Source organism: Gallus gallus, chromosome 4, assembly GCF_016699485.2.
Source record: "Gallus gallus isolate bGalGal1 chromosome 4, bGalGal1.mat.broiler.GRCg7b, whole genome shotgun sequence".
Taxonomy (NCBI): domain Eukaryota; kingdom Metazoa; phylum Chordata; class Aves; order Galliformes; family Phasianidae; genus Gallus; species Gallus gallus.
The window spans coordinates 48,747,660-48,770,845 of record NC_052535.1 but is presented as its reverse complement, the minus strand read 5'-3'; the positions used below and the strand labels follow the sequence as shown (position 1 = coordinate 48,770,845).

The 23,186-nt window shown below is 46.8% G+C and overlaps 2 protein-coding genes and 1 long non-coding RNA gene across 5 annotated transcripts; 1 reads left to right on the top strand and 2 right to left on the bottom strand.

Annotated features, from left to right (window-relative positions):
* Positions 1–1,413: 1,413 nt before the first annotated feature.
* Positions 1,414–7,663, bottom strand: ARL9 (ADP ribosylation factor like GTPase 9). 3 transcript variants are annotated; one of them, XM_001234379.7, is made up of 4 exons: positions 5,220–5,354; positions 4,967–5,135; positions 2,887–3,062; positions 1,414–2,508 (listed from the first exon to the last, which is right to left on the bottom strand). In XM_001234379.7, the coding sequence occupies exons 1-4, from the start codon at positions 5,352–5,354 to the stop codon at positions 2,329–2,331; spliced, it is 660 nt and encodes a 219-aa protein (XP_001234380.4). In that variant the 3' UTR covers positions 1,414–2,328. The 3 variants fall into 3 exon arrangements, 2 of the variants coding, with proteins under 2 accessions (XP_001234380.4, XP_046796754.1); XR_006939203.1 differs by lacking the exon at positions 1,414–2,508 and adding an exon at positions 3,958–4,032 and having other exon boundaries at positions 2,928–3,062; positions 5,220–7,663; XM_046940798.1 differs by lacking the exons at positions 1,414–2,508; positions 2,887–3,062 and adding an exon at positions 3,078–4,032 and having other exon boundaries at positions 5,220–7,663.
* Positions 5,548–16,917, top strand: LOC107051727. Its single transcript, XR_001463567.4, has 2 exons — positions 5,548–5,680; positions 15,934–16,917. It is a non-coding gene; the product is annotated as an uncharacterized LOC107051727 (long non-coding RNA).
* Positions 7,604–22,214, bottom strand: SRP72 (signal recognition particle 72). Its single transcript, NM_001006449.2, has 19 exons — positions 22,082–22,214; positions 21,071–21,191; positions 17,904–18,027; positions 17,363–17,506; positions 17,014–17,125; positions 15,809–15,840; positions 15,067–15,191; positions 14,917–14,974; positions 14,593–14,724; positions 14,058–14,186; positions 13,480–13,552; positions 12,191–12,255; positions 11,673–11,768; positions 10,854–10,957; positions 10,178–10,255; positions 9,373–9,510; positions 9,100–9,137; positions 8,641–8,800; positions 7,604–7,857 (listed from the first exon to the last, which is right to left on the bottom strand). The coding sequence occupies exons 1-19, from the start codon at positions 22,191–22,193 to the stop codon at positions 7,683–7,685; spliced, it is 2,016 nt and encodes a 671-aa protein (NP_001006449.1). The 5' UTR covers positions 22,194–22,214; the 3' UTR covers positions 7,604–7,682.
* Between the last annotated feature and the right edge of the window lie 972 nt (positions 22,215–23,186).

Genomic DNA, 23,186 nt, shown 5'->3' with positions numbered 1-23,186 from the left:
CTCTGGCCCAGGTGCAGCATGCTCAATATTTTCCTTTGTTGAACTTCATGCTTGCTAACTGTCTAGTGCTTCAGTGTTATCTGGTTCCTCTGTGAAGGCCCCTCATTCCTTCAGGAACTTAACATCACTTTCCAGTTTAGTGTCATCAGCAAACTTGCTGAGGGTGTATTCCACTCCTGCAACCAGATCACTGATAAAAGTGGTGAACACAAGTGGCTCTAGAACGGAGCCTTGGGGGAATACTGCTCAGCTCACAACCAGTTGTAGACCCATCCACTACAACCCTTTGAGCTCTGCTATTTATCCAGCTCATCACCTGGCATATCGTGGTGTATCTGATAGGTGAAGGATTTGTTCAGGAGGATGCTGTGACAATATTATACATCTTACTAAAAATCCAGAAAGATTACATGCACCGCCTTTCTTTTATCCACCAAGTGGTAAACTATATGATATGAGATCAGATTGCTAAGGCAGGACTTTTCCTTGATGAACCTATGTTGACTATGCCTGATAATACCTTTGTTCTTTAACTGCCTCTTAATAGCACCCAAGACAACCCTCTCCATAACTTTTCCAGGTACTTAGGTTAGACCAATAGGTTTGTAGTTCCCTGGGTTTCTTTTGTGCCCTTCTTGTAGGTCAGTATAATGCAGCTTGGTAAATCCCTGAGAGGGGTCCAGCTATAACATCTAAGTCCTTCAGCGCTTAAGGGTGAATCTTGTTAGGCCCCATGTACTTCTGAACATTCAGCTGCTACAGCTTGTCTCTTACAATTTCAGTACGCAGCTTCCCTTTTGAAAGGGAAAGACAGGCACTGTTTGTAATGAGGAGCAGGGGGAAAGGCATAACCAGGCATCGTTTCCTCTGCGTGTTTTGCTGGTCCAGTGTAAATCCCTAAGTAAGTCATACCCAAGAGGCCTAGGACACAGCCTGCACATCCAGCCAGGAAGTGGGAGTTGGGTTTCTGTGACACGTGAATGTGTAGACAAGTGGCAAGAAACAGCAAAGACCAGACAAAGGGAATTTAAATACTTGGTAACATCTGCAACCTGGGCTGCCTGCCCTTCAGTGTGAAGTAACAAGGCTGCAAAGTCTGTGCATCTCCTTAGGATACAACCACTTGACAGCTCTTTGTATTGTTTTCCCTGGGTTGGTATCCTTGGTCCCTTCCCAGGGCAGCTGCATAGCAATGCACTTGCACATGCTATGGCAACTGCTCCTGACTGCAGGGTGCCAGCAGCTGAGGCTGCTGGATGGAGCACAGGCACCATTCTGGATGACCAACACCACCACTAACCCACAGCTCCCACTGGCCCAATCCGAGTACCCATTCCCTTTAAATGCCATTTCAGTGTCCCAGAAGGGCCAGCTGTGTCATTCTGTGGAGGTAAATGAAGCAGAGACCAGTGGTTAGAGTAAAATGTTCTGCTTTATGCATCAGTTCCAAAAGACAAAACTACAAAACCCTTGTATAATAAATTTAATTACAAAAGGTGTTTTTTTTGCAGCACTCTTTGGACTCAATCACATGACCAGAGTATAGTTACAAGGACACCAATACTGGGAAAGTAATGCACCTCTGCAACTCATCTTCCTCAGCTGCTATGCTGACAGAAACCACTTTCAAAACAAAAGAAGTTACATTTTTCATCCATAAGACTGCTTGCTGTAGCACAGTCTGGACCAAGCCAAAATAAGACACTTAGACTGATGGAATCCCCCACTCTGGTACCACCTTAATTCTTTCAGTCACTACTTTAAATTATATTATTCTAGTTTTTCCCTGTAAGCAAAGAAATACTTAATGTCTCACTACCTTTGTTTTCTTGTTCTTATCCACTAAAGAAGTTGCAACCTGCCCAATTTTCAGGAATTATCAAGTTGTCACCCTCTTAAAAGGAAACTCCTGACACTCTTGAGAAGTAGGGTCTTATTTTTAACAGAACAATACTGACAACAGGGTTCTGTAAAACCTGTTACCTACAAGCATCAAAACCTGAGACATCAGGACAGTTTACTCACTGGATACAACTTTGTTTCATTAAAATCAATAGTTGACTCCAACCTAGCAAGATGCTGTCTTAACCTAAGTTATAAATACCCTTAACTATGCTGCCTGAGAGTTTCATTTTCCCCTATAAATATGCTACAAATAAATTATTTTCCAGAGGTATTTCCAAAATGCTATAAAAACAGATTTTCCTACCAACTAGACAAACAAAAGGAAAATGCATCTTTATGTTTCTGTTACCATGTGTCAAGCTGACTGTAGATGAGCATCCCCTCTTCCACAGCTGCAAATACTGTGTCGTAGGAAAAGGGCTATCATTGCATTTCCAAAACCAGCTGTGCTATCAACTCCTTGGCATCCTTCATGCTGGAGGAGATCTCTGAGCCATCTTCTGCCACGTGGGTAGCAAGCAAGAACATCTTCCTCTTGTCCCCGATATCAGACAGTGCCAGAGCATCATAGATATCTGTGATGCAGTATGCACCTTCGAGGTCCTAATGCCAAAGCAAGTCAATCAAAACAAGCCTGTTAGTTGTAACAGGGAGGGGAAGGGTCTCAAAATCTCTTGGGGCATCATTCTTATGTACCTTTATGAGATCGAGTTCCCATGCCCTAATATGCTTTGGAAACAAAATGCTTATCCTTAACTTATTCCCAAAGAAATAAAAGGAAGCAAAGCTACATCCTTTTTTCAGTAAGACCTGCATCTTACAGATCTAAAACTCAACCTCAGTTTACTTCACTCTGTGGTCAACAGGTGCCCTCAGAAGTCCCCCCTCCCCCCTGTTCCACGTGGCCTTCTTTGAAGAGCTTTGTTGCTGTTTTCAGACCCGCAGCCAGCCTAAGTTCACCTAGGCACAGGGAACCCCTACCTGCTTGTTGGCCAGAACCACCACTGGCAGGGTGGAGTTGTTCTGGATCAGTTGATGAAGTAGTTCTTTTGCCACAGGCAGTCGGGCATGATCAGCTGAATCCACGACGTAGATGAGCAACAGAACTTTGGGCAGGTACATCTTCCAGTATGAACGCAGAGATTCACTGCCCCCAACTGGAAGAGTAAACAGCAGCACAAGATTCACCAAGTAACCTGAACAGCACCGCGCCCGTAAAAGCAGGCAGTAGGCCATGAGGTATTGGGCCTACTGTATGAGAGACTGGAAATAGCTTTTTCTCCCCATCCAAGTCCCATGCAGGCTTATGTGTACGCTCAGAAGAAATCTTTTCATTGTAAGTTCTGGAGGTTTGCTTTTTATGGTTGCTTGGAGTTGGAAGGGACCTTTAAAGCCCATCTAGTCCAACCTTGCAGTGAACAGGGACATATACAGCTACATCAGGTTGCTCAGAGCCCCATCCAGCATGGCCTTTAATGTCTCCAGGGATGGGCCTTGCACCACCTCTCTGGGCAACCTGCACCAGTGCCTCACCACCCTCACTGTAAAAGACTTTTTCCTTATATGCAACTTAAATTTTCCCTCTTTTACTTTTCTTCATCAGCCCCAGCACACCTGTAGGCAGAACTGAGATCTGCCACTGCTGGAATAAGCCAAAGAGCCATGACTGACATACTATCTTTGGGGCTGATGCCTCTGTCAGTGCTGTGATATTTTATAGGCTCCCCACTATTTCCTTTGTTCAGTGCATTCATGCATAGCATAAACCAGGGGTCAGCAACTTACAGTTAATGTTTTTCTTTCCTAAACCACTAGCAGTACAGCAGAAGCCAGATGCTCCTACCCCTTGTGGAGGCAAGATTCAACCCACTTATCTATGTAATGGTACAAAGAAAAGGAACAATATTCTGTCTGTCCAGGCCAGCAAGATAAAAATCCTGCTGTCTACTGATCATAGTATGCCACATAATCACAGCGTAGGCTGCTAACCCCTGCTACAGGCAATGGTACAGACTGAGTAAGTAACCAGATAAGAGCACCATGCAGATTTACCTGGCTGAAACTGGCCTGAGACATTTCATCTCCCATGGGTCAGATTGCAGCCATCACATCTCAGTCACTACCAACCTGGACCAGAGAGGGAAGGATGACTCAGAAACAACACGTTCTGCTGTGGCGTGTGTTGTACTGGGCCTGAGCAATCCCCAAGCAGGTGCAGAAATACTGTGGGTTTTTTCAGGCTTAGCTACTACAGAGCACCTCATTCCCAGCAACGACACTGGGAAATACTGGTGTCTGTCTGATAGGTGCAAGGAGAGGGGCACAGAATAGAAGCATATCTGAAGAGACTGTTTCCCTAAAATGCTTCGCAGACTCCTACGGTAGTAGGACTGGGGATTACCCTCTGCCTTAGAGGCTTCACCTTCCCATCCTAAATACTTACCCACGTGCCTGGGTACAGCACAACTCCCGCTGATGTCAGTACCGAGGTGTACCTGGGCTAGTTGCCAAGTGAGCCAGCCAAGTGCCGGAATGAAAAGCAGCAGGAAGGGAAGCACGTGGCCTCCACAGCAGGCTAGCAAGGATGTCAGCCTTCAGTACCAGGGACTTATGGAGTCCAGAGCTCCTATCTCCCCTACCACCACCTACTGAGGCTCTGGAACAAAAGGCATGCAAAGCTTTCCTTCCTGCCTTCTTTCCCCTTACTATTTCTTTTCTATGCTTGCTCACGTCAGGCTTGAGCACCAACAGGAAGCTGTACAAGAAACAGCCACCATGCAGGGACACCCCTGCTTTGGGCAGGCTTTGTGCCCTCGCGTTTGGCAGCACTGTCTGAGAGCAGAGCTCCCCCCGGGCAGGCTCAGACAGCACAGACCTCCCCTGACACCAGGCCATAATCTTCTTATATCACCAGGGTCGGGCAGCAGAATCTCCAGGAAGAAAACAACCCCAGCTCCGTGTTATCAGAGAAGGAGGTAGAAAGGTTCTACAACAGGGGCCTGATCCCTGGGATGCAGGACAGGAGCACCTGCCGCGCTGGGCACGAACGCAGCTCACTCACTCTCCAGGAACTCCATCTGGCTCTCCCCGCTGTTGATGCAGACGGCGTTGAAGCCCTCGGTGGGCGCCACGCTGCGCTTCACCTGGTTGGTGGCCAGCGAGTGGAGCACGCTGCTCTTCCCCGCCCCGTCCAGGCCCAGCACCAGGATCTGCCTGCTGGTTCCCTTCACCTGCGAAAGGGAGGAAAGCGCGCCCGATCAGCCGGCCGGGGCCTACCCGCCCCTCGGAGCTCACCGCGGCCGGCCGCCCCGTACCTGCTCGGCAGGGGCGGGAGGAGGGCGGCGGGCCCGGCCCCGCACGTAGGCCCATGCCCAGGCCGCCACCGCCGCGCCGCCCGCCGCGGCCAGCACCGCTCCGCACAGCGCCACGGGCCGCAGCCGGCTGCCCATGGCCGCCCCGCGCCCGGCCCCGTCCTGCTCTGCCCTGCCGGGGGAGAGGCGGCGTCCCGCAGCCGGCCGAGCGGCTCCCCCTACAGACAGGCAGACGGACGTGCCTGCAGCGACGAGGCCCCGGCAGCCTCCCGTCCCCAGTTGGCGCTGCTGTGGTCCTGGAGGTACACCCGGGTGGAAAGAGTCTGCCCTCACCCAGCTGCCGGCTGTAAGCTCATGAGTCTTCCTTTCCCCTTCTCGGTTTCTACAGACCATCAACTCGTAGATTTACCAAGCCAAAAGAACATGCGTTTTCGTCTTTTAGGGATCCCTAGCGGCTGTTCTTTGTGAGTATGCCTTATTTCTTCCTCTAGTCTCATTGGTAACTTGGTCCTCTGAAACACGAGTTCCACCCTTGGGTAATGTGTTGTGGGGAGGAAAAAATACCTCCTCTTGTTTTCTTAAACCCACCAATAAGTTTAAAAAGACCACTATGAAAAACCCTGCAGATGCTTTTAAGTTGCCGGTGAGGTTGTGGATGCCCCCTCCATGGAAGCATTGCAGGCCAGGCTGGATGGGGCTTTGAGCAACCTGGTCTAGAGGGAGGTGTCCCTGCCTATAGCAGGTGGGCTGGAGTGAGATGATCTGCAAGGTCCCTTCCAACCCAAAACATTCTATGATTCGTTAAGTTTGAAAGAGCAATAAGTGACATTCTTGTGCTTTCTGACTTTTTTGGACTTTGTGTGAAGTCGTGGTAACATTTCCTCTTCAGGCCTTGGCATCAAATCCTTTCAGATACAGAAGCCCTTACCTCTCAAGTTAACATCTAGCACAACAGAATCTCCCTGCGGTATTATTTCTACCCACTGAAAGTCTGTGCATGGGAAAAAAATGTTTTTGCAACAACAAGAAGTTTCAGGAGATGTTTGGGGGACTACCAGTAGGGCGCTAGGAAGGCAGATGCGCATCTTCAATCTCATTGCCTGCCTCCACTTGAGAAGTGCTATGCTTTTCCAATGCAACCAGCTGTCACAACCAGCCACCTTGTCTTATCTAGTTCTTGCTTTGCCAAGCCCACTGCTAAGAGAGCTGACTTGCAGGAAAGCGGACAGCGAGTCAGCTCAGCTGCCACACATTTTGATAGTTTAGTTTAGAATCATGAAGGCTGGAAAAGACCTCCAAGACCATCATGTCCAACCCCAACCCACTGCCACCGTGCCCACTAACCATGTCCCTCAGTGCCACATCTCCACAACTCTTTTACATCTTTGAGGACAGTGACTCCACCACCTCCGTGGGCAGCCTGTGCCAATGCCTCACTCATCATAACAGTCTTAACGACTGGTTACCTTCTCCCACATTATCCAGTCCATATGTTGTTTTTCAGCACCCTATGCACCTCTGCTGTATGATGGTCAGTGACTAACTGGGATACAACACTGAAGACAGTGCTTGCATTAGAGACAGAAAATTTCTCTTAGAAGCTTTGATTAGCATAGGCAGGAGCAGCGTAAATCTGTTTCAAGATGTTTTTGGTTATTCCATGCCTCTGAACGTTAGGCAGATTTTTTTATAGGCTGCATTAGAATTTGCTAACACCCAGTTCCCTCCGTACAATCTGAATCATGAGATTTATTTTCTCTCCTTTTCCTAAAAACTCTATGAAACTCTTTGCTACAGTCTGAAGCCCTGTCCCTCATGGGGGATCTGGTTACACATTAAACCCAACCACCCATCTTCTAACTTACGGTGAGTGAAAGCACTGGAGAACTTTTAAGGAAGCTTGCTGCTCTCAAAAACAATCCTCCACAAATCCATTATGCTGGCCCAGCAAGTCATTTCTGCAAATAACTAAAACAGCAGTTGGAGAAGCTGGGAAGCAGGCACCTCCTGGCACTGCACATATGGAACAGATCTCATTTCAGAAACAAGCTACAAGCTCTTGTGTTTATTTACAGTTAAGAATGCAGTTCCACAGCAGTACAAGGGATAATCAAGTAGCACAGTTGTCCCTTTTACCAGGCCTGGCTTCCTTGCAACAGCACCTCAGCTGCTCCTGTATAACATCCTACTTGAGAGCAGGAGATGCAGAAGCCCCCCAGACACACTCAGTGAGGCTCCTTAGTCTGGCTTACGCTGCATGCTAACAGTTTTGGAGGAAGGCAAGCCACAGATAATACAAGTGTGAGGAGGACAACCTGGCGAGTAACGTGGTGCCTATACCAGCCCTTCTCCCCAGAGCACCAGCAAAGATTTGGATGCCAAGAGTCTTTCATCACCACTTGCTTTTGACCTTTATTATGCAACCAACATCACCTACTGATGTGTGCACATTACACATTCTGCTTTCTACCACCCTCCTTTCCCTCCTTTCTTCTTCTTCTGCTGTTGTTTCTTCTTGGTGGCAGGGGCACCAGCAGGTTTTTGGTGCCTGGGAGGGATGACATTACTTGCAGCCGATACAGCTGCAGCACTGCCGGGCCGAGGGGAGGTAGGTGGGCTGCTGGCAGTCCTACTGGCATCCCTACAGAGAAGACAAGAAAAAAAGACACCACGAGTTCGCAACCACCTGTAAGATGTGGCACCATAAGCAGCAGCTTAGAAGAAAGCTAACACCAAAAAAATAGCCCTATAAAATAGCAATAGAAAGCCTTATGGATGTGAGAGCATTCACGCAAGGAGATGTTGCTCATCTCAGATGAACTTCAATGTAGGTAGCAGGATGGCCAACATATGATGGGAATTTGTCTCAAAGGGCAAGCAACCACCTTCTAACATGCTCATTCAACAGTAGAAGTCCCTAACAATGAAAGCAAGGCTTTCAGCTTTAGAATAGACAGGTCAAACAATGCAAGAGAACCCTTTCAGTCCCCTCAGTTATGGGGGTTCAAGACCAACATCCTCTTTCCCCCATTGAGCATATAGGCATCTCTATGCCAGCTCTCCTGGCAAACACTGCTCAAACCAACAGTACCACAAAAGGCTTTTAATGCCTTAGTTTTGAGAGACAGCTGTATAAATGAGAAACTGCCATACAGAACTTGCAGTTCTCTGTGTTGCTATTATTTTGAAAGTACTTCCTTCTCCATTTTATTTGCACCTTAGTACCTTCAAGCATGCCTATTAAATCATTTTGGTTTTCAGTTAACTAGAGAGATCTTCTAGAAGAGCAGCTGGTAGAAGGTTTGAATAACAATGAACAGTTTCAACTGTGCTTCCCAGAGCTGGTGAGATGACACTGGAAAGCACACCCCTCCTAGCCACCCAGGAGTCATTTCCCACACCAAGCCCAGCAATGGGTACTTACAGTTCAGAGGAACCAGCTGTGGTTGAACCCTGAGTTCCCTTGCCAACCTGGTCCTTCTTCTTGCCCTTCTTCCGTCCACGATAGTACGAACGTTCTCGCATTGGAAGCCACCGCTCAGGATCAGGAGTTACCTTGGGGTCATAGTTCTTGGGCAACTTTCCTACAGAACAGTTAATGCCAGGCAATTAGATTGGAGTCAACACCCTAAAGGAGAATCAACAGAAAGTACACAGAGCCCAGCAACACATAACACATTTCGTTGTGGGTCTCCTATCAAGCTGCTCTTCTCACTTCTGTGGAGAAATGCCCCCTACAAAAGATGCAATCACAAAGACCTGAGTTAAGTGAGACCCAGACTTGGCAAAGGGCTCCAGCTGCCAGGGAGCTCAAGGCTGGCTATCAGAGGAAACAATCTGGCCAGCTCTCTGGATCTGTCAAAAGCTGGGAAACACAACTTACCTTTCTTCTTTTTCTTCTTCTTCTTCACCTCCCCTTGTCTGAAAAGCAAGGCAGGAAACAGTCACTGTGACACAGCAGACAAGTCAAACAAATGCTATCTCTAGAAGAAGCCGAACCATTCCCATCTTTCTTAAAGCTTAGTCTGTTGCTATGTGAAGCTCCTTGCAGTTACACACCAGCCTGTCTGCTACAGTAATACTCTCATCACAACAGGTATGGTTCTTTTGCCTTCCCCAGAAATGACTATGCCGGAGCCAAAGCAGCAGACTGTACCCTTGCTCTTTCTGTTGGTTGTCTCCAGTGAGTTTCCCAGCTTTCTTCCGAACGTAGGTTGCACCATGGGAGTTCTCTAGCGCATCAACATCAACTTTCAGCGACATGGTGTCCGAGGAAGGCAAATGCTTGCTAAGACTGCAAAGGAAGAGTTCAGGAATGCAAACCAGGAAGGCTAACATGCAACTGGCAAGGGGCAACCAAGTAAGATAAACACCCAGCTTTGTTCAGATACCAACAGGCAACTTCAGCTTGAATGAATTCAGCCTGATGGCAATACAGATACCAGACAGACCTAAGGAGCTAGCCCCAGCTCCCTCAACAACTTCCTGCACAGGTTGGGATGAGCTGCTGACTCACTGCCTTCTCTTTTTTCTTTCCATTTTTTGAGGTAGTGAACAAAACTAACAACTCACTTTGAAAGCTGTTCCAGGTGACAAAAGCTGTACAGAAAGCCTGATACTTTGGATCAGTGAGAATTTAGCCATATTTTGTTGGACACAGCCCTGTATTACTACCACATGTCTAAAATTGCAACAGAAAAGATGGAGAAACTCCTATTCCTGATGTCCCTTAGTCTTAAATTACCAAATCTGAGAGAGGAAGAGGCCAAAGATAAAAGTGTCCAGGAATCTCATATCAATCAAACCAGCTAGAAAATAAAGCAGCTCCAGAAAACTTGAGCTGGATATACAAGTGGAGATGTTCTTTGTCCTTCACGTGAGAATGACTCTGAATTTCCCACACAAGTAAAATCCAAGGAAACAGTGCCCAAATGCCACAGATACCACTGTCAAAAGGATACACTTTCGCTTTTTCAGGGTCCACAAGGGAGTAGGCAGAGATGAGTTGTGCCAAAGTGTGCACATCCTTTGGGTTTTGCCTTTGGAGAACAAAAAAAAACCAAAAACAGAAAGACCAAGTTACACACTCATTCCAAAGCTTGGCATCACCATACACTGCATGCTACTGCATCACATCTGCTGTCTGTGGGGACAGGCATATCAATCTGCGGTGTCTGCCAGAGCACATCTCCAAACTTCACTGATGCAGACAGGGAGAGGTGCAGGTATCATCACAGTATCATTAAGCAAGCAATGAAGGACAAAAATCTCGCAAGTTACAGATGCAAAGGCTGTTTAATAGACACTCCACTGTCCTCAAATCCCACCAGGTAAATAATAAAAATGAAAACTTAGATATCCATGGCTTATGCAGACTAGAAAACAACATGTCCCCGTCATTAAAGTAACCTTCACTGCACACAAGAGGCCTCCAGGATAAGTCAATTAGCTTTCCAAGTGAATGTCACCTATAGATCAAACGACTTATCCCCTTCAAAAATATGGCTTTGAATGGCAGCCCCTGCACAAAAGAACTCTAAAAGAGGGCTGATGGCAAACCAACATTGTCAGACACCACCTGGTACCAGAAAGAGGTCTACGGGCAGAGAATCCCTTTTCAGCAACCACCCAACTCACTTCCAGAGCTCCTCCAAGTCGCTGATTGCTTCTTTCTTCCTGCCATGCTTTAATTTGAAGTTGGCAGCTTCCCTTATCAGTGACAAATGGACAGGAGACTCTGGCTGAAAGGTAGAGGAGCTGTAATTAGTTCTTTGCTTTCACAGCATATACCCCAGCTCTAATTGGCTTTAATACCACAGACATCTGGCTAAAGAGGACAGAGTTAGCACCCTGTCATACAGCAATAGACCAACGTTGCATTAGTGAGGCAGGACTGCACGGGACGAAGCAGCTTAATGCTCACTCCACAGTGCTTTCTAATACGGGAGAAAGCCTGATCGCTATGTTTGGACACTCATAGCTCTCACGCTCCCTCTTTTCAATGCACCAAGAATAATAAAACAGTGATAAAACAAATGCTCACAGAATACAAGCTCATAGGTCTCTAAAATCCCAACTGGATGAACTGCTGGGGCTGGGCAACAACAGCAAAAGTTGAACTTGGACTGGCTGTCCTAGTTTTGGCTGGGAGAGTCTATTTTCTTCCAAGTAGCTGGTATAGTGCTATGTGTAGGATGAGAATAATCTTAATAACACACTGACGCTTTAGCTGTTGCTGAGCAAAAAGTCCAGGACTATTCAGCTTCTCACAATGTCCTGCCAGTGAGGAGCTGGGGGGTACATGGAACTTGAAGGGGACAGAACCGGGACAGCTGACCTAAACTAGCCTAAGGGACATTCCATACCATATGGTGTTGTTTGGAACCATAACACTGGTGGGAGCCAGACATAATGCTAGCTAGAAGTGACTGCGTTACCTCCTCTGTATTGACTTGCCTGGAATTGCTGATACCACTGGATAGCCTGTGTGAAGACCTCAATTGCACTGTCAATGTCTTCCTCATGACTGTACATCGTCACCAATGCAGACACCTGCAAATGTTCAAGAACAGCTCAAAGCAGATCCCCACACAAGTGGTCTATAACCAGAGAGCCAGCAGTTAATTTGCAAAATTTCCTAACATGGTCAATGTGAGCTTTCTGCTCTATTCCTGGAAAGGAGTTATTTTCATAGGCAGGATACCCAGGCATGACTTTCCTACCTGGGTTCTTTCAATCTTTATCCTGCAGTACAAGCTTAGGACTGCATTCACAGAAAGAACCTTCTTGTCTTAGCACATTCTTGGCTTGCCATCAGACACAGTTTCACTAGAAACCCTTTTTCTCCTGCCCATCTCTACCCAAAGAGCCATGAAAAAAGAAATCAGCACCGAGGTGATGAGGTGCAGACACCACCCATTTTTCTATACCCTAAACACAACTAGAGTTGACTCAGGGCAAGGAGTTTTGCTTACCATACCAGGCTTGTGCTGCAGTTCTTCTATGCTCCTCAAAATCATACAGGCCTTGGTAACGCTGCCTTTTTAGAAAGAGAAGAACATGCTCTCAGTGCCATGGTCACAGTTCACCCTGCCTGTGGAATAGGGCAAGGGACTAGTCTGTGAGCTTCCACTACTTCCAAAGGGAAACAACAGGAACATAACAATCCTCTTCTCAAAAACATTTTCCTCATTTCCAGGAATGAAGGACAGAAGCCTCCACGTAAGGGATCCCATTCTTGCTCTTGCCATAGTCTGGAAGGGTTCAGGAGCAGCTTTTTGCAAGCAGCTTCTTTTCATCCAGAAGCACTCTGTGCTGTCTGTGTACAGGAATGGTAATATGAGGAAGCACCACACTGCTTGCAGGATGCCTCCTGACCCAAAACACTGTCAGTCCTGGCTTGACATGAGTCAGCAATGTGTGCTTGCAGCCCAGAAGGCCAACAGTATCCTGGGCTGCATCAAAAAATGAGCTGCCAGCAGAGCGAGGGAGGTGATTATCCCTCTCTATTCTGCCCTCATTTGGCCCCACTCGCAGTGCTGTATTCAGGCCTGGGGCCCCCAGCACAAGAAAGACATGGAGCTGTTGGAGTGGATTCAGAGGAGGACCACAGAGACGATCAGAGGGCTGAAGCACCTCTCCTAAGAAAGGCTGAGGAAGCTGGCCTTGTTCAGCCTGGAGAAGGCTCAGGAGAGACCTCACTGCAGCTTTCCAGTACTTAAAGGGAACTTCTAAACAGGAGACTGACTGACTTGTTACATGGTCTGATAGTGATAGGACAAAGAGGAAAGACTTTAAACTTAAAAGAGGGTACATCTAGATTAGAAATTTTTCACTCAGAGAGTGGTGAGGGGCTGAAACAGGTTGTCTAGAGAAGTTGTAGATGCTCCATCGCTGGAGGTATTCAAGGTCAGGTTGGAAGGGGCCCTGGGCAGCCTCATTAGTGGATGGCAACCGTGCACATGGCAGGGGGTTGGAAGTAGATGATCTTAAAGGTCCCTTCCAACCCAAGCTGTTCTACGATTCACAAAAATGGTGGGCAGCTCTGCCAGGGATCTGTATAGCCTCAACATTCAGGCACCAAGCTATAAGCTCTATCCTCCCATAGCCCTGTATTTAGAATACCTGACTGAAAGCATCTCTGTTCTGCACTCTATCACAACAGTGACTGCAGCAGAGATTGCCCTAAAGAAAAGACTGTTTTTCCCCAAGTCTCACACCATTATAATGTGCTGACACTTTCCCAAAGGAGGAGACTGAATACCTTGAGCAATTTTTAGCTGGGCCATCGTCAGCTTGATCTCAGCTGCATTGGCAGGGTGCTGCTCTGCAAAGTCCTGAGAATCAAAAGACAGAACAACTCAACATGTGCAAGGGCATCAAGGTGCTGCTCTGATGAACCAGACCTTATGCTCAGTCACAGAAAGCTGGCAAGAGCCAAGGGAATCTTTCCAGCATAGGCAGACTTCAGCATGCAGCAGAAGAGAGCCTCAAACTGTGCCAGTGTCCCCACTGTCCTCTTGGATTACAATCCCAGACCGCTCATTACTTCCCCAAGAGGGCTGCTGTAAACTTCTTGCAAGCAGAGCCACAGAACACACTGCTTACCCTAGAAGAAATCTACAAATATCAGAGGTGCAAGGGAGTATTTTCCCTTTTCAAGAAGCACAGTTTATTTAGGTGTAAATGCTTTCCAGCAGCATCGAAGTAAACTATTATAAGCACAGTCAGATATCCCTGGAAATTTCAACAAGACAAAACAAAGGGAAACAGCACAGAAGAAAACACACAGAGTTAAGTTTGAAGGGAGCAAGACAAAAGGAGTACTTTGTCTTAACCTACCTGCAGAAGCCCTATGGCCTTTGTATGCTGCTTTTCACGACACAGTTGAGCTGCCTGGATTAGCACGGGAAGCAGATGCTCAGGGCTCTGTGACTGCAGGCTTGCTGACAGTTTGCGGCACTGCTCCGCCTGAGGGATGGGAGGAAAGAATACATTTTGTTCAATCTCTGCAAACACCTAATGCTGGCCTAACCTCCAGTTATACCTAATAAGATGAAATGCTAGCAATGAATTCCCTGAAATGAATACAAAGAGCCAAGAACAAAACCTCTTAGTAGCAGTTCAGATGGATCTAAGAACACCACACATTCAGCCTCTCTCCTCCTAGTCATCTCTGCATTGCCTTTGCTGCAGCGACACTCAAGTCACTACACAAGATGCTCTCTTCTTTAAGGGATATTTTTTCCCCGCTTTTGTGCCTAAGCCAAGTAGTCATACTTTCTGCCAGATAGGCTGCATATCCATTTTTGCCTAGTCAAATTACTGTGGAGGGTGCGAAGTCTGTAGCTAACTACTGAAGATCAGTTTCTCTTACCTGGTTAGTGTACATTGCCAGCAAAGCTTTGTTGAATTCAATTGCCTGAAGCTGTTTCTTGGAGAGTTTATGCTCAACACCTTCTGCATTGGTCAGCTTCACCTTCTTCTTTGAGTCAAAAACATTTTGGTCCTGGGGAAATATCACACATGATTAGATGATTTCATTACATTCCTTGAACAAGAAAAGGGCTTTGAATCTGTGATTTAACTACTGTTTAGGAAAAAGCCATTCCTGATTATCCCCCTTCTCCATAGAAGCAGACAAGCAGGCTGAGCAGCCACAAGAAAGGGCCACACTGAAAGCAGCAAGGTAATTCTATACCTTGTTAATTGTGATGATATTATTTGCAATGACGGCAAGCAGTCCTACATCTGTTGGCCTGCAAATAAAAAAAGGAGAAAGCACATTATTATTGAACAGTGGTCTCTCTACAGGTGGAAGAGCAAGCACGTATTTTAGAAAAGCCCCTACTTCAACTTGATTATTTGATTGTAGAGTTGTAGAGCATCCTCTGTACGACCCTGCAGTTGCATGATATATGCCATCTGACCATGAATAATGGCGAGCTCAGCCTCAATATCTTCTTCAGTCACATCCTGAAAGAAAATCAAAGCAAAAATAATTTTTTTTAAAAAACACAACAACCTGCAATCTCAACACTTCTCCCATGGCTTCAGCATTCTGCAGGCAAATGTTTATGAGCTCTCTTGAGCCACATTAGCAACAAAGAACCCCAGCCACTATAGGTAAAGCCGCAGTACAAATGCAAGTTATCTGGGTTAAATTAGAAAAAAAGAAAGCTTCACCTGCTACTCTAAGAGTTTGAAGGTACTTTTAGTCTGTGCACTGAACCTGCTCCTCTGCTTGAACCAGCAACAGCGACTAAAAGTCACCTAAGTTTCCCATCACCCACTCAGCATGTTCATACATAGCATAAATGGGACACGGGGAGATTTCAAACTGTACCCATCCTGCCTGTACCAGTACAGGCAACAACACAAGGAGCACAACAGCAAACAGCTTGCTGTGTTGCACTTCTGCAACAGCTACAATTGCTGCCCCAGCTTTGCAAGTTGGTACCAGCAGCAGTGGCAAGTCTTGCTGAGTAATACTGTACATCGGCTTTGGCTCTCATCTGGCTATTTACAACATGACCTCAGCCTCATTCGTGTTGGTGCAAAACAAACTTTCCACAACAACATCAACAACTTACAGAGTCTTCTGAGAGTGACTGGCGACACAGCTCTAGAAGAAAAACAAAGGGAAGAATGAAATTTAGAAGGCTTAAGGGGAAAAAAAAGCCTAGAAGCAAAAACTGTTTATGTCTATCCCTTGCAGATACTGAATCCAAAACTTCTGTAGCACTATGAAAGGCAACTGAGTCTACTGGTTTGGTGACGATGACAGTGACCATGAAGGAGAAGACAAGATTATGCTGAAGAAACATCAAAAACACAGGAGATACCACTCTCTCAAAGCTGCCTACGGAGAGCACAGTCACACACTCATTCTCTTTCCTGAACAAATTTCTTTGAACCTAGCTGCCGATCTATTCAGCTCTATACAGCTCTTAGTACTAACTACTACCAAAGTCAATTAAGGTGCTTCAAGCCCACCCTTTACAGAGAAGCAATTCTACCAATTTTCAGTACAGATCATTCACTTAACTTTCTCATGTACCTCATCAGAACGTTACTTCTTTTGCTCTCCAAAGGAATATTATAGGAGCACACATGTAGATTCACTAATGCCAAGAACTGCACATGCGCAATAGAACAGCTGTATGGGAGAGTTGCTATTCTATCAGCAAAATCAGGGCAGAACTGACCTATTTATCTGTAAGAGTAAATAGATCAGAAAAACTCATTTTCTGTCTCAGCTTTCCTTTTTAAAAAAGGAAAACAAACAACAAAAAATCCCACAGCCCACAGTCTCCCTTTCACCCTACTGAAAATTAAATGCTCTTCACAGAAAAAGGAAACCTCATTTATATTATAGTAGTATCATGTCTAATTCAGACCACACATGTGTTTCTATATTCATATATAAATATACACACAAATATGTATATATGCACTCACAAAACCAAGAGTTAAGAATGAGGTGTTTCATCTATTCTATGAGACGACACTCAAGTCTCCTTCCCACTTCAAAAAAACTGCTTAAAAGAATTCAACCTCCATCAGAGGGCTGAAAGAGAGCCAGGAGATGCGACATGCAGTGTGGCTCTGGAAAAGAGCACCAGAAGAATGCTTCTACACAAACACCAGTTCTGCCAAGAACCATCTGGACGCCCATAAAAAATTCTGACGTTAATCAAGACTTAAAACTTCCTTCTCTCTATTTTTTAGTATGCCTAGGAAGAGCACGTAACTGCTTCTATCACACAAAGCTTTTCTCACCTCACCATGATTTTACCTTCTGCTTTCTGTAGTTTCTTCATTGCTTCATTCAGCTTTCCTTGTCCAATCAATGCACACGCGTTGTTATAACACAGCTCGTAGGTAGCTTCTCGAAGGCCCAAGTTTTCCTAGCATGAAAAGCAAACGTAAACACCAACTGATCTATAATGGCTACAGACACAAACTATAGCTTTCAGATACACTCAAACCATTCCTTGCAAAATAAATTTGCTATAGAAAACTATATTTTAGAGGCAGTTTTACAAGGGCATGCAACCGGCCAATTTTAAGTCACAGTGCAAAGGATTTTCCTTCGCACTGCACAACAAAGCAAGAGGCAATCAACAAGTGAGCAACTCACTTACTGGCGTTACTCTCTCCCATGTACTTTGTGCTGCCACAACAGCAGAGAGGTTGGTTTTTCGTTCTTCCTCATACTCATCCTGGGAGTTGCGGATGAGATCCCGGTATGCAGCCAGACAATCATCATAACGCTCCAACCTGTACAACTGAGAACAGGAAGGGATTAGCCATCAGAATAGCATTTCCCTGCCTCCTTTCTCCCTGCTCACAGACTGGCAGCAGCAGAGCATCATATGTTTCACATTGAACATTACTGATGTTTGCATCTAGCTGTAAGGGCAAAGTGTGTAGATGAGATATGCTAGGAGTCAAGCAATGAGAGCAGATTCCTACACAGTCTCCACATTTCTTACTCCTAAAATAGCTTATTTAAAAGCAGAGATATAAATGGTTTTGTTCTTAGACAGCTTTCTTCCAAAATAATGAGAAAAGTTAAATTAATATTGTCTCAGGCAACCAAGAGAAGACTTGTCCCGCATTAGCACAGGGGGACAAGGCATCCAGCGTACAAAACTGCCACCAGGAAGAAAAGTTTGTTATTACCACTTGTCCATACAGCTCCTTCAGTTTGTCTGTCTGCTGACTGGCACTCTGAATGGTCTTGAGAGCATTTTCAATGCGATTCAACCTGTATTCACAGTAGGCCTTCTCAAAGGCAATAACATCACTGCAAGGACAAGACAAAGGTTAATAGCAGGCTGGAGTATTCGTGCAACAGCTTTTGCCCACCTGAACACACTTGTTTAAGCAGCCCTTATCAGTCACAGACTACTAGTTTCCCAAAAAGCCAAACACCAGAGGTGAGCATATGATCACAGATTACTGATTTATTTATCTGTTGAGTACTGTAAAAATCTTGAACAACCTCAAAACAGCAAAAGAACCACCACCCTCCCTGTAAGTCACAGAGACAGGCAGTGCAACCAAGCAAGAAACTTGTGTACAAGTCTATGGGGCCAGATGACATGCATCCCAGGGTTCTGAAGGAGCTGGCTGAGGTGGTTGCCGAGCCACTCTCCATCATATCTGAGAAGTCATGGCTGTCAGGTGAGGTCCCCAGTGACTGGAAAAAGGGTCATGTCACTCCCATTTATAAGAAATGGAGCAAGGAGGACTTGGGGAAATACAGGCCAGTGAGTGTCACCTCTGTGCCTGGGGAGATCATGGAACACATCCTCCTGGATGACATGCTTGATCACATGAGGAATGAGCGTGTGATCCAAGACAGCCAGCACAGCTTCACCAGGGGAAGGTCATGCCTATCCAATCTGGTAGCCTTCTATGATGGGGTGACAGCATTGGTGGAAAAAAGGAAGGCGACTAATGTCATTTAGCTGGACATGTGCACAAGGCCTTTGACGTGGTCCTGCACCACATCCTTATCTCCAAATTGGAGAGATGAGGATTTGATGGGTGGACCACCCAGTGGATAAGGAATTGATTGAAAGGCCGCAGACAGAGAGCGGTGATTAATTGTTCTGTGTCCAGGTGGAGGCCAGTAATGAGCAGTGTCCCCCAGGGGTCTGTCTTGGGACCAGTGCTCTTTAACATCTTTATCAGTGACATCGATGAAGAAATTGAGTGCACCCTCAGAAAGCTTGCTGATGACACCAAGCTGAGTGGTGTGGTTGACACAGTGGAAGGAAGGAATGCCATTCAGAGGGACCTCAACAGACACAAAAGGTGGGCCCGATTGAATCTAATGACGTTCAGCTCAGCAAAGTGCAAGGTTTTGCACTTCGGCCGGAAACATTCCAGGCATATATACAGATTGGAAGGAGCAGTCCTGCAGAGAAGGATCTGGGGGTCCTGATGGATGAAAAACTTATCATGAGCCAGAAGTGTGTTCTTGCAGCTTGGAAAGCAAATGGTATCCTTGGCTCCATCAGAAGAGGGGTGGACAGCAGGGACAGGGAGGTGATTGTCTCTGTCTACTCTGCCCCCATGAGGCTCCATCTGGCATACTGCATCCAGGTCTGGGGCCCCCAGTACAAGAAAAACAGGGTCCAGAGGAAGGCCTCAAAGATGATCAGAGGGCTGGAGCGCCTCCCCTACAAAGACAGGCTGAGGAAGCTGGGCTTGTTCAGCCTGGAGAAGAGAAGGCTGTGCGGTGACCTCATTGCAGCCTTCCAGTACCTAAAGGGAGCCTATAAATGGGAGGGGAGTCAACTCTTCACAAGAGTAGATAAAGGCAGGACAAGGGGAAATGGTTTTATGTTGAAGGAGGGAAGATTTAGGTTGGATATCAGGGGAAAGTTCTTTACCAAGAGAGAGGTGAGGTGCTGGAACAGGCTGCCCAGAGAGGTTGTGGATGCCCTATCCCTGGAGGTGCTCAAGGCCAGGTTGAATGGGGCCTTGAGCAACCTGGTCTAGTATTAGATATGGAGGTTGGTGACCCTGCATGTGTCAGGGGGGTTGGAGCTTCATGATCCTTGAGGTCCCTTCCAACCCAAGCCATTCTATGATTCTGTGATTCTAAGAGGGAGAACTTGAAGCCTGTTAAATTTAGGGAAATTACTTCTCCTTTCCATCATATATTGAAAAACAACCTACAAACTTAGATTCCTTTCATCCCAGGAAAGAAGTGATTTGTGAATAAGATGACAATATTTATTCAGATGTGAATATAAATATGGAAGCACTTCAGTACTCCAATAGTACAATGCACTTGTCTGGGAAGCTCCTTAACAAAAACAGTATCTGAAATAGAAAGCTGCTGCTGCCACACAGTTCTTGGGTAGCAATTCTTATGTCAGTCATCGCACAACAAGCATCTTTATTAGGAAGAGAATTAAATCTGCTTAATGACATAAAAAGGGATACAGAAACTTGACTTGTACTAAAACACAAGTTGTCTTCAAGGTCTTGATTTTGAGAACACGTACAAACAGCTTGCACTGTCCTGACAGTTAAAATAATGCCGTCAGTCTGGCAAAGAAAATGACCCCAAAGAACAGTATGATGACGTAGCAGAAATGCTAAGTCACGGCCTGAACCAGTGATTGAACACCTGGTGGGAAGGCAGGGCCAACCAAGGGAAGTTCAGGTGCATCTAATGCACCTGAGTGACTGGAAGAGGTGGAGCCAGGATCCACCCCTTCCCAGACTTCATTTAAGGGTTGGCAGTGGAAGTAAGAGTATCTCTCACTGGAGATCCCTACCTACCCAAGGCCTTCCAAGGGTAAGTGACTCTTTTCTTTCATTTCTATGACTGTAGTTGCTGTGTTTGGGCTTGTTCTCATTTGCTGTAGCCAGAGACTTTGCCACCTTGATCATTGCGGTACTTTCCATTCCATTATAGATGAGAATGCCATGTGAAGCTAACAGCTTGCTGCTGCTAGCAGGGGTTTCTCCCTCTTCTCTTCACTCCCACAAAAACCATCTCCTTCCCTTCCACCAACTATGGTGCTCACCCACATCAACAAGCAAAATCAACTTGTGGAGGTAGCTGAAAACTAGATAGAGGACAATCTCTGCTACTGGGGGGGGGGGGGGGGGGGGGAAGCTAGTAGACCACCTCAGATTGATGCAGATCATCTCTCACACTCAGAGTAAATCACCATCTTACTGAGAACCCCAATTGCAATGGCTCTGAGCATCTCCTGCTCTTGATTTTTGTTACTGATTAGCTCCTTCCACCTGAAGCTGCAGGACTTATCAGGGACTCACAATTTAATGTTCTGTAGATGCTACATTAAGACACAACTCACCTGGACAACACTTTAGTGTGGGTGTTGATTACACTGAGGGCTTCCTTGAAGCTCCCATTTTGGATAAGACATACCACTTTACACTGAAGTGCAGTCACATCGTCTTTGTTGATCTGCAGAACTGGAGGGGAGAACAGTTTTTAACAGAAGGATCTAACTCTAGCAGACAGACTAAAGCTTTTAAAGTGCCATACACTGTTAAAGCTGGAGGAAAAACATCTAACAGTTGCATCATTTTTAAAAGGGTTCTGGCGTGGCTTGCTCATGAGAAAACCCTGCCAGTGTGAAAGAACTCAATACAAGCACTGAACTTAATGGAAGTGACTGCTATGTTAACCTGTCTGGAACAGAGCTGCACCAAAGGACCTGTGCACACCTGAGCAAATCTCTCATTGGCGTTTCACTTCCAGACACAGAACAGTGCCAAAACCTGTCACAGTGCCATGTAAAACAGAGTCAGGAAGAAAGGGTCTGGAGCACAGGTCTGATGGGGAGCGGCTGAGGGAGCTGGGGTTGTTCAGCCTGGAGAAGAGGAGGCTCAGGGGCCTTATGGCTCTCTGCAACTGCCCGACAGGAGGCTGTGTTAAGGCGTGGGTTGGCCTCTGCTCCTGGGTAACAGCGATAGGATGAGAAGGAATGGCCTAAAGTTGTGGCAGGGGAGATTCAGTCTGGATATTAGGACACCTTTCTTCACTGGAAGGCTGTGATGCATTGGCTCAGGTGAAGCCGGTAGAGGTACGTGTAGATGTGGTGCTGAGGGACGTGGTGCAGCGGTGGGCTCGGCAGTGCTGGCTGATGACATTAGAAACCTCTTCCGCGTCCATGCAGAGCACTTCAATTCCGAGGGGAGCACGATCAAAACTTAGCGAGGCCTCCACGACACGACGTGCCGCTGCTGGCGGAGGAGGGCGGCTCGGCTCCCCTCCCAGCCCCAGGGCAGCCCCGCTCCCCGAGCCCACCGCCCCAACACAGCACGAGCACACGACGCGGCGGCGGGGCGCGCTCACTCACTCTTGTTGACAGACTTGAGCGCGCGGGCGAAGTCACCGTTCTGGCCGCAGCGGTTCACCTCGCTCCACAGCGCCGTCGCCGCCCCGGGGCCGCCCGCAGTCGCCGCCGCCATCTCGGAGCCGGGAGGAGAGGTGCGGGAGCAGCCCCGGAAGCGGAAAGGCCGCACCGCCACGTCCCGAGTGTGGGCAAGGGCTGCCCGCGCTCCTCCCTCCCTCCGTCTCTCACAGCGCTCCCCTTCCCCTAGCGGCGGCTGTCGGGGTGCATGGCTTCGGCTGTCGTAAGCGGTGTACGTTAATAAGTGAATAAATGCGTCCTCTGTCGTAGCAGAGGAGGGCCACGAAGATACTCACAGGGCTGGAGCAGCTCTCCGCTGAAGACAGGCTGAGGGAGCTGAGCTCGAGAAGACCTCATTGCCTTCCAGCTCTTCAGGAGGAGCTCATAAACAGGGGTTTGGTTGTCTGCACGTGTAAAATGGCCCTATGCCTTCAAGGAAAGGCAGCACCGGTAGCTGAAGGCAAAGGAAACAAACTCACTTGAAGACTGAGTCACCTGCTGCTGTTTCTTCAGCAGGAGTAACAACTGTGTTAAAGAAAGAAAGCGCACCATTAGTACTTGAAACAAAACACTCTTTATTGTGAGAGTATTTTGGGATTAAATGTATAGAACTCAGACTGCTATTTAAAATTGTTGCTCAAAGTTGTAGAGGATGGCAGTGCTGTCTCAGTGCCTACTATAAGGGAAGATCACACCTCTCAACTGTTGGCTTGTGAAGCAGAGCTGGGCTGCGTGAAGTCAGTGTGCAAGTGAAAGAATGTCATGCTGCAACATACAAAACAAATGCATAGCCAACAAAGACACAGATGGTTCTACAGCCTGGAAATTCAGGGTAGCATTGCATTTGCCAAGCAGGCTAGCAGCACAGGAACTGGTGGGATCGATCACACTTCCTAACCCACAAACCAGGAGACAGTAAACTCAGATTTGTACCCATCTGAAGCGTTCCTCCTTTGAAAGGGTGAAGACTGCCAACTTAGCCACTAGTTTGGAACATTATTTTGGAGAATCTATTGCTTGGGGGTCAGAGATACAGAAGTGTCATTGAAAA

Bases quoted from the DNA above. Each gene is read 5' to 3' on its own strand.
- SRP72 (NM_001006449.2), bottom strand. From the start codon at position 22,193: ATGGCGGCGGCGACTGCGGGCGGCCCCGGGGCGGCGACGGCGCTGTGG. The intron at 14,725-14,916 runs GTATAGAATTAC...ATATTTCCCCAG, and splicing joins ATATCATCACAATTAACAAG to GACCAAAATGTTTTTGACTC. The intron at 12,256-13,479 runs GTATTCAGTCTC...CTTTCTAAAAAG, and splicing joins CCAGCTAAAAATTGCTCAAG to GCAGCGTTACCAAGGCCTGT.
- ARL9 (XM_001234379.7), bottom strand. From the start codon at position 5,354: ATGGGCAGCCGGCTGCGGCCCGTGGCGCTGTGCGGAGCGGTGCTGGCC. The intron at 5,136-5,219 runs GTACGGGGCGGC...TCCCTTTCGCAG, and splicing joins CTCCCGCCCCTGCCGAGCAG to GTGAAGGGAACCAGCAGGCA. The intron at 3,063-4,966 runs GTGAGTGAGCTG...TTACTCTTCCAG, and splicing joins CCAGATGGAGTTCCTGGAGA to TTGGGGGCAGTGAATCTCTG.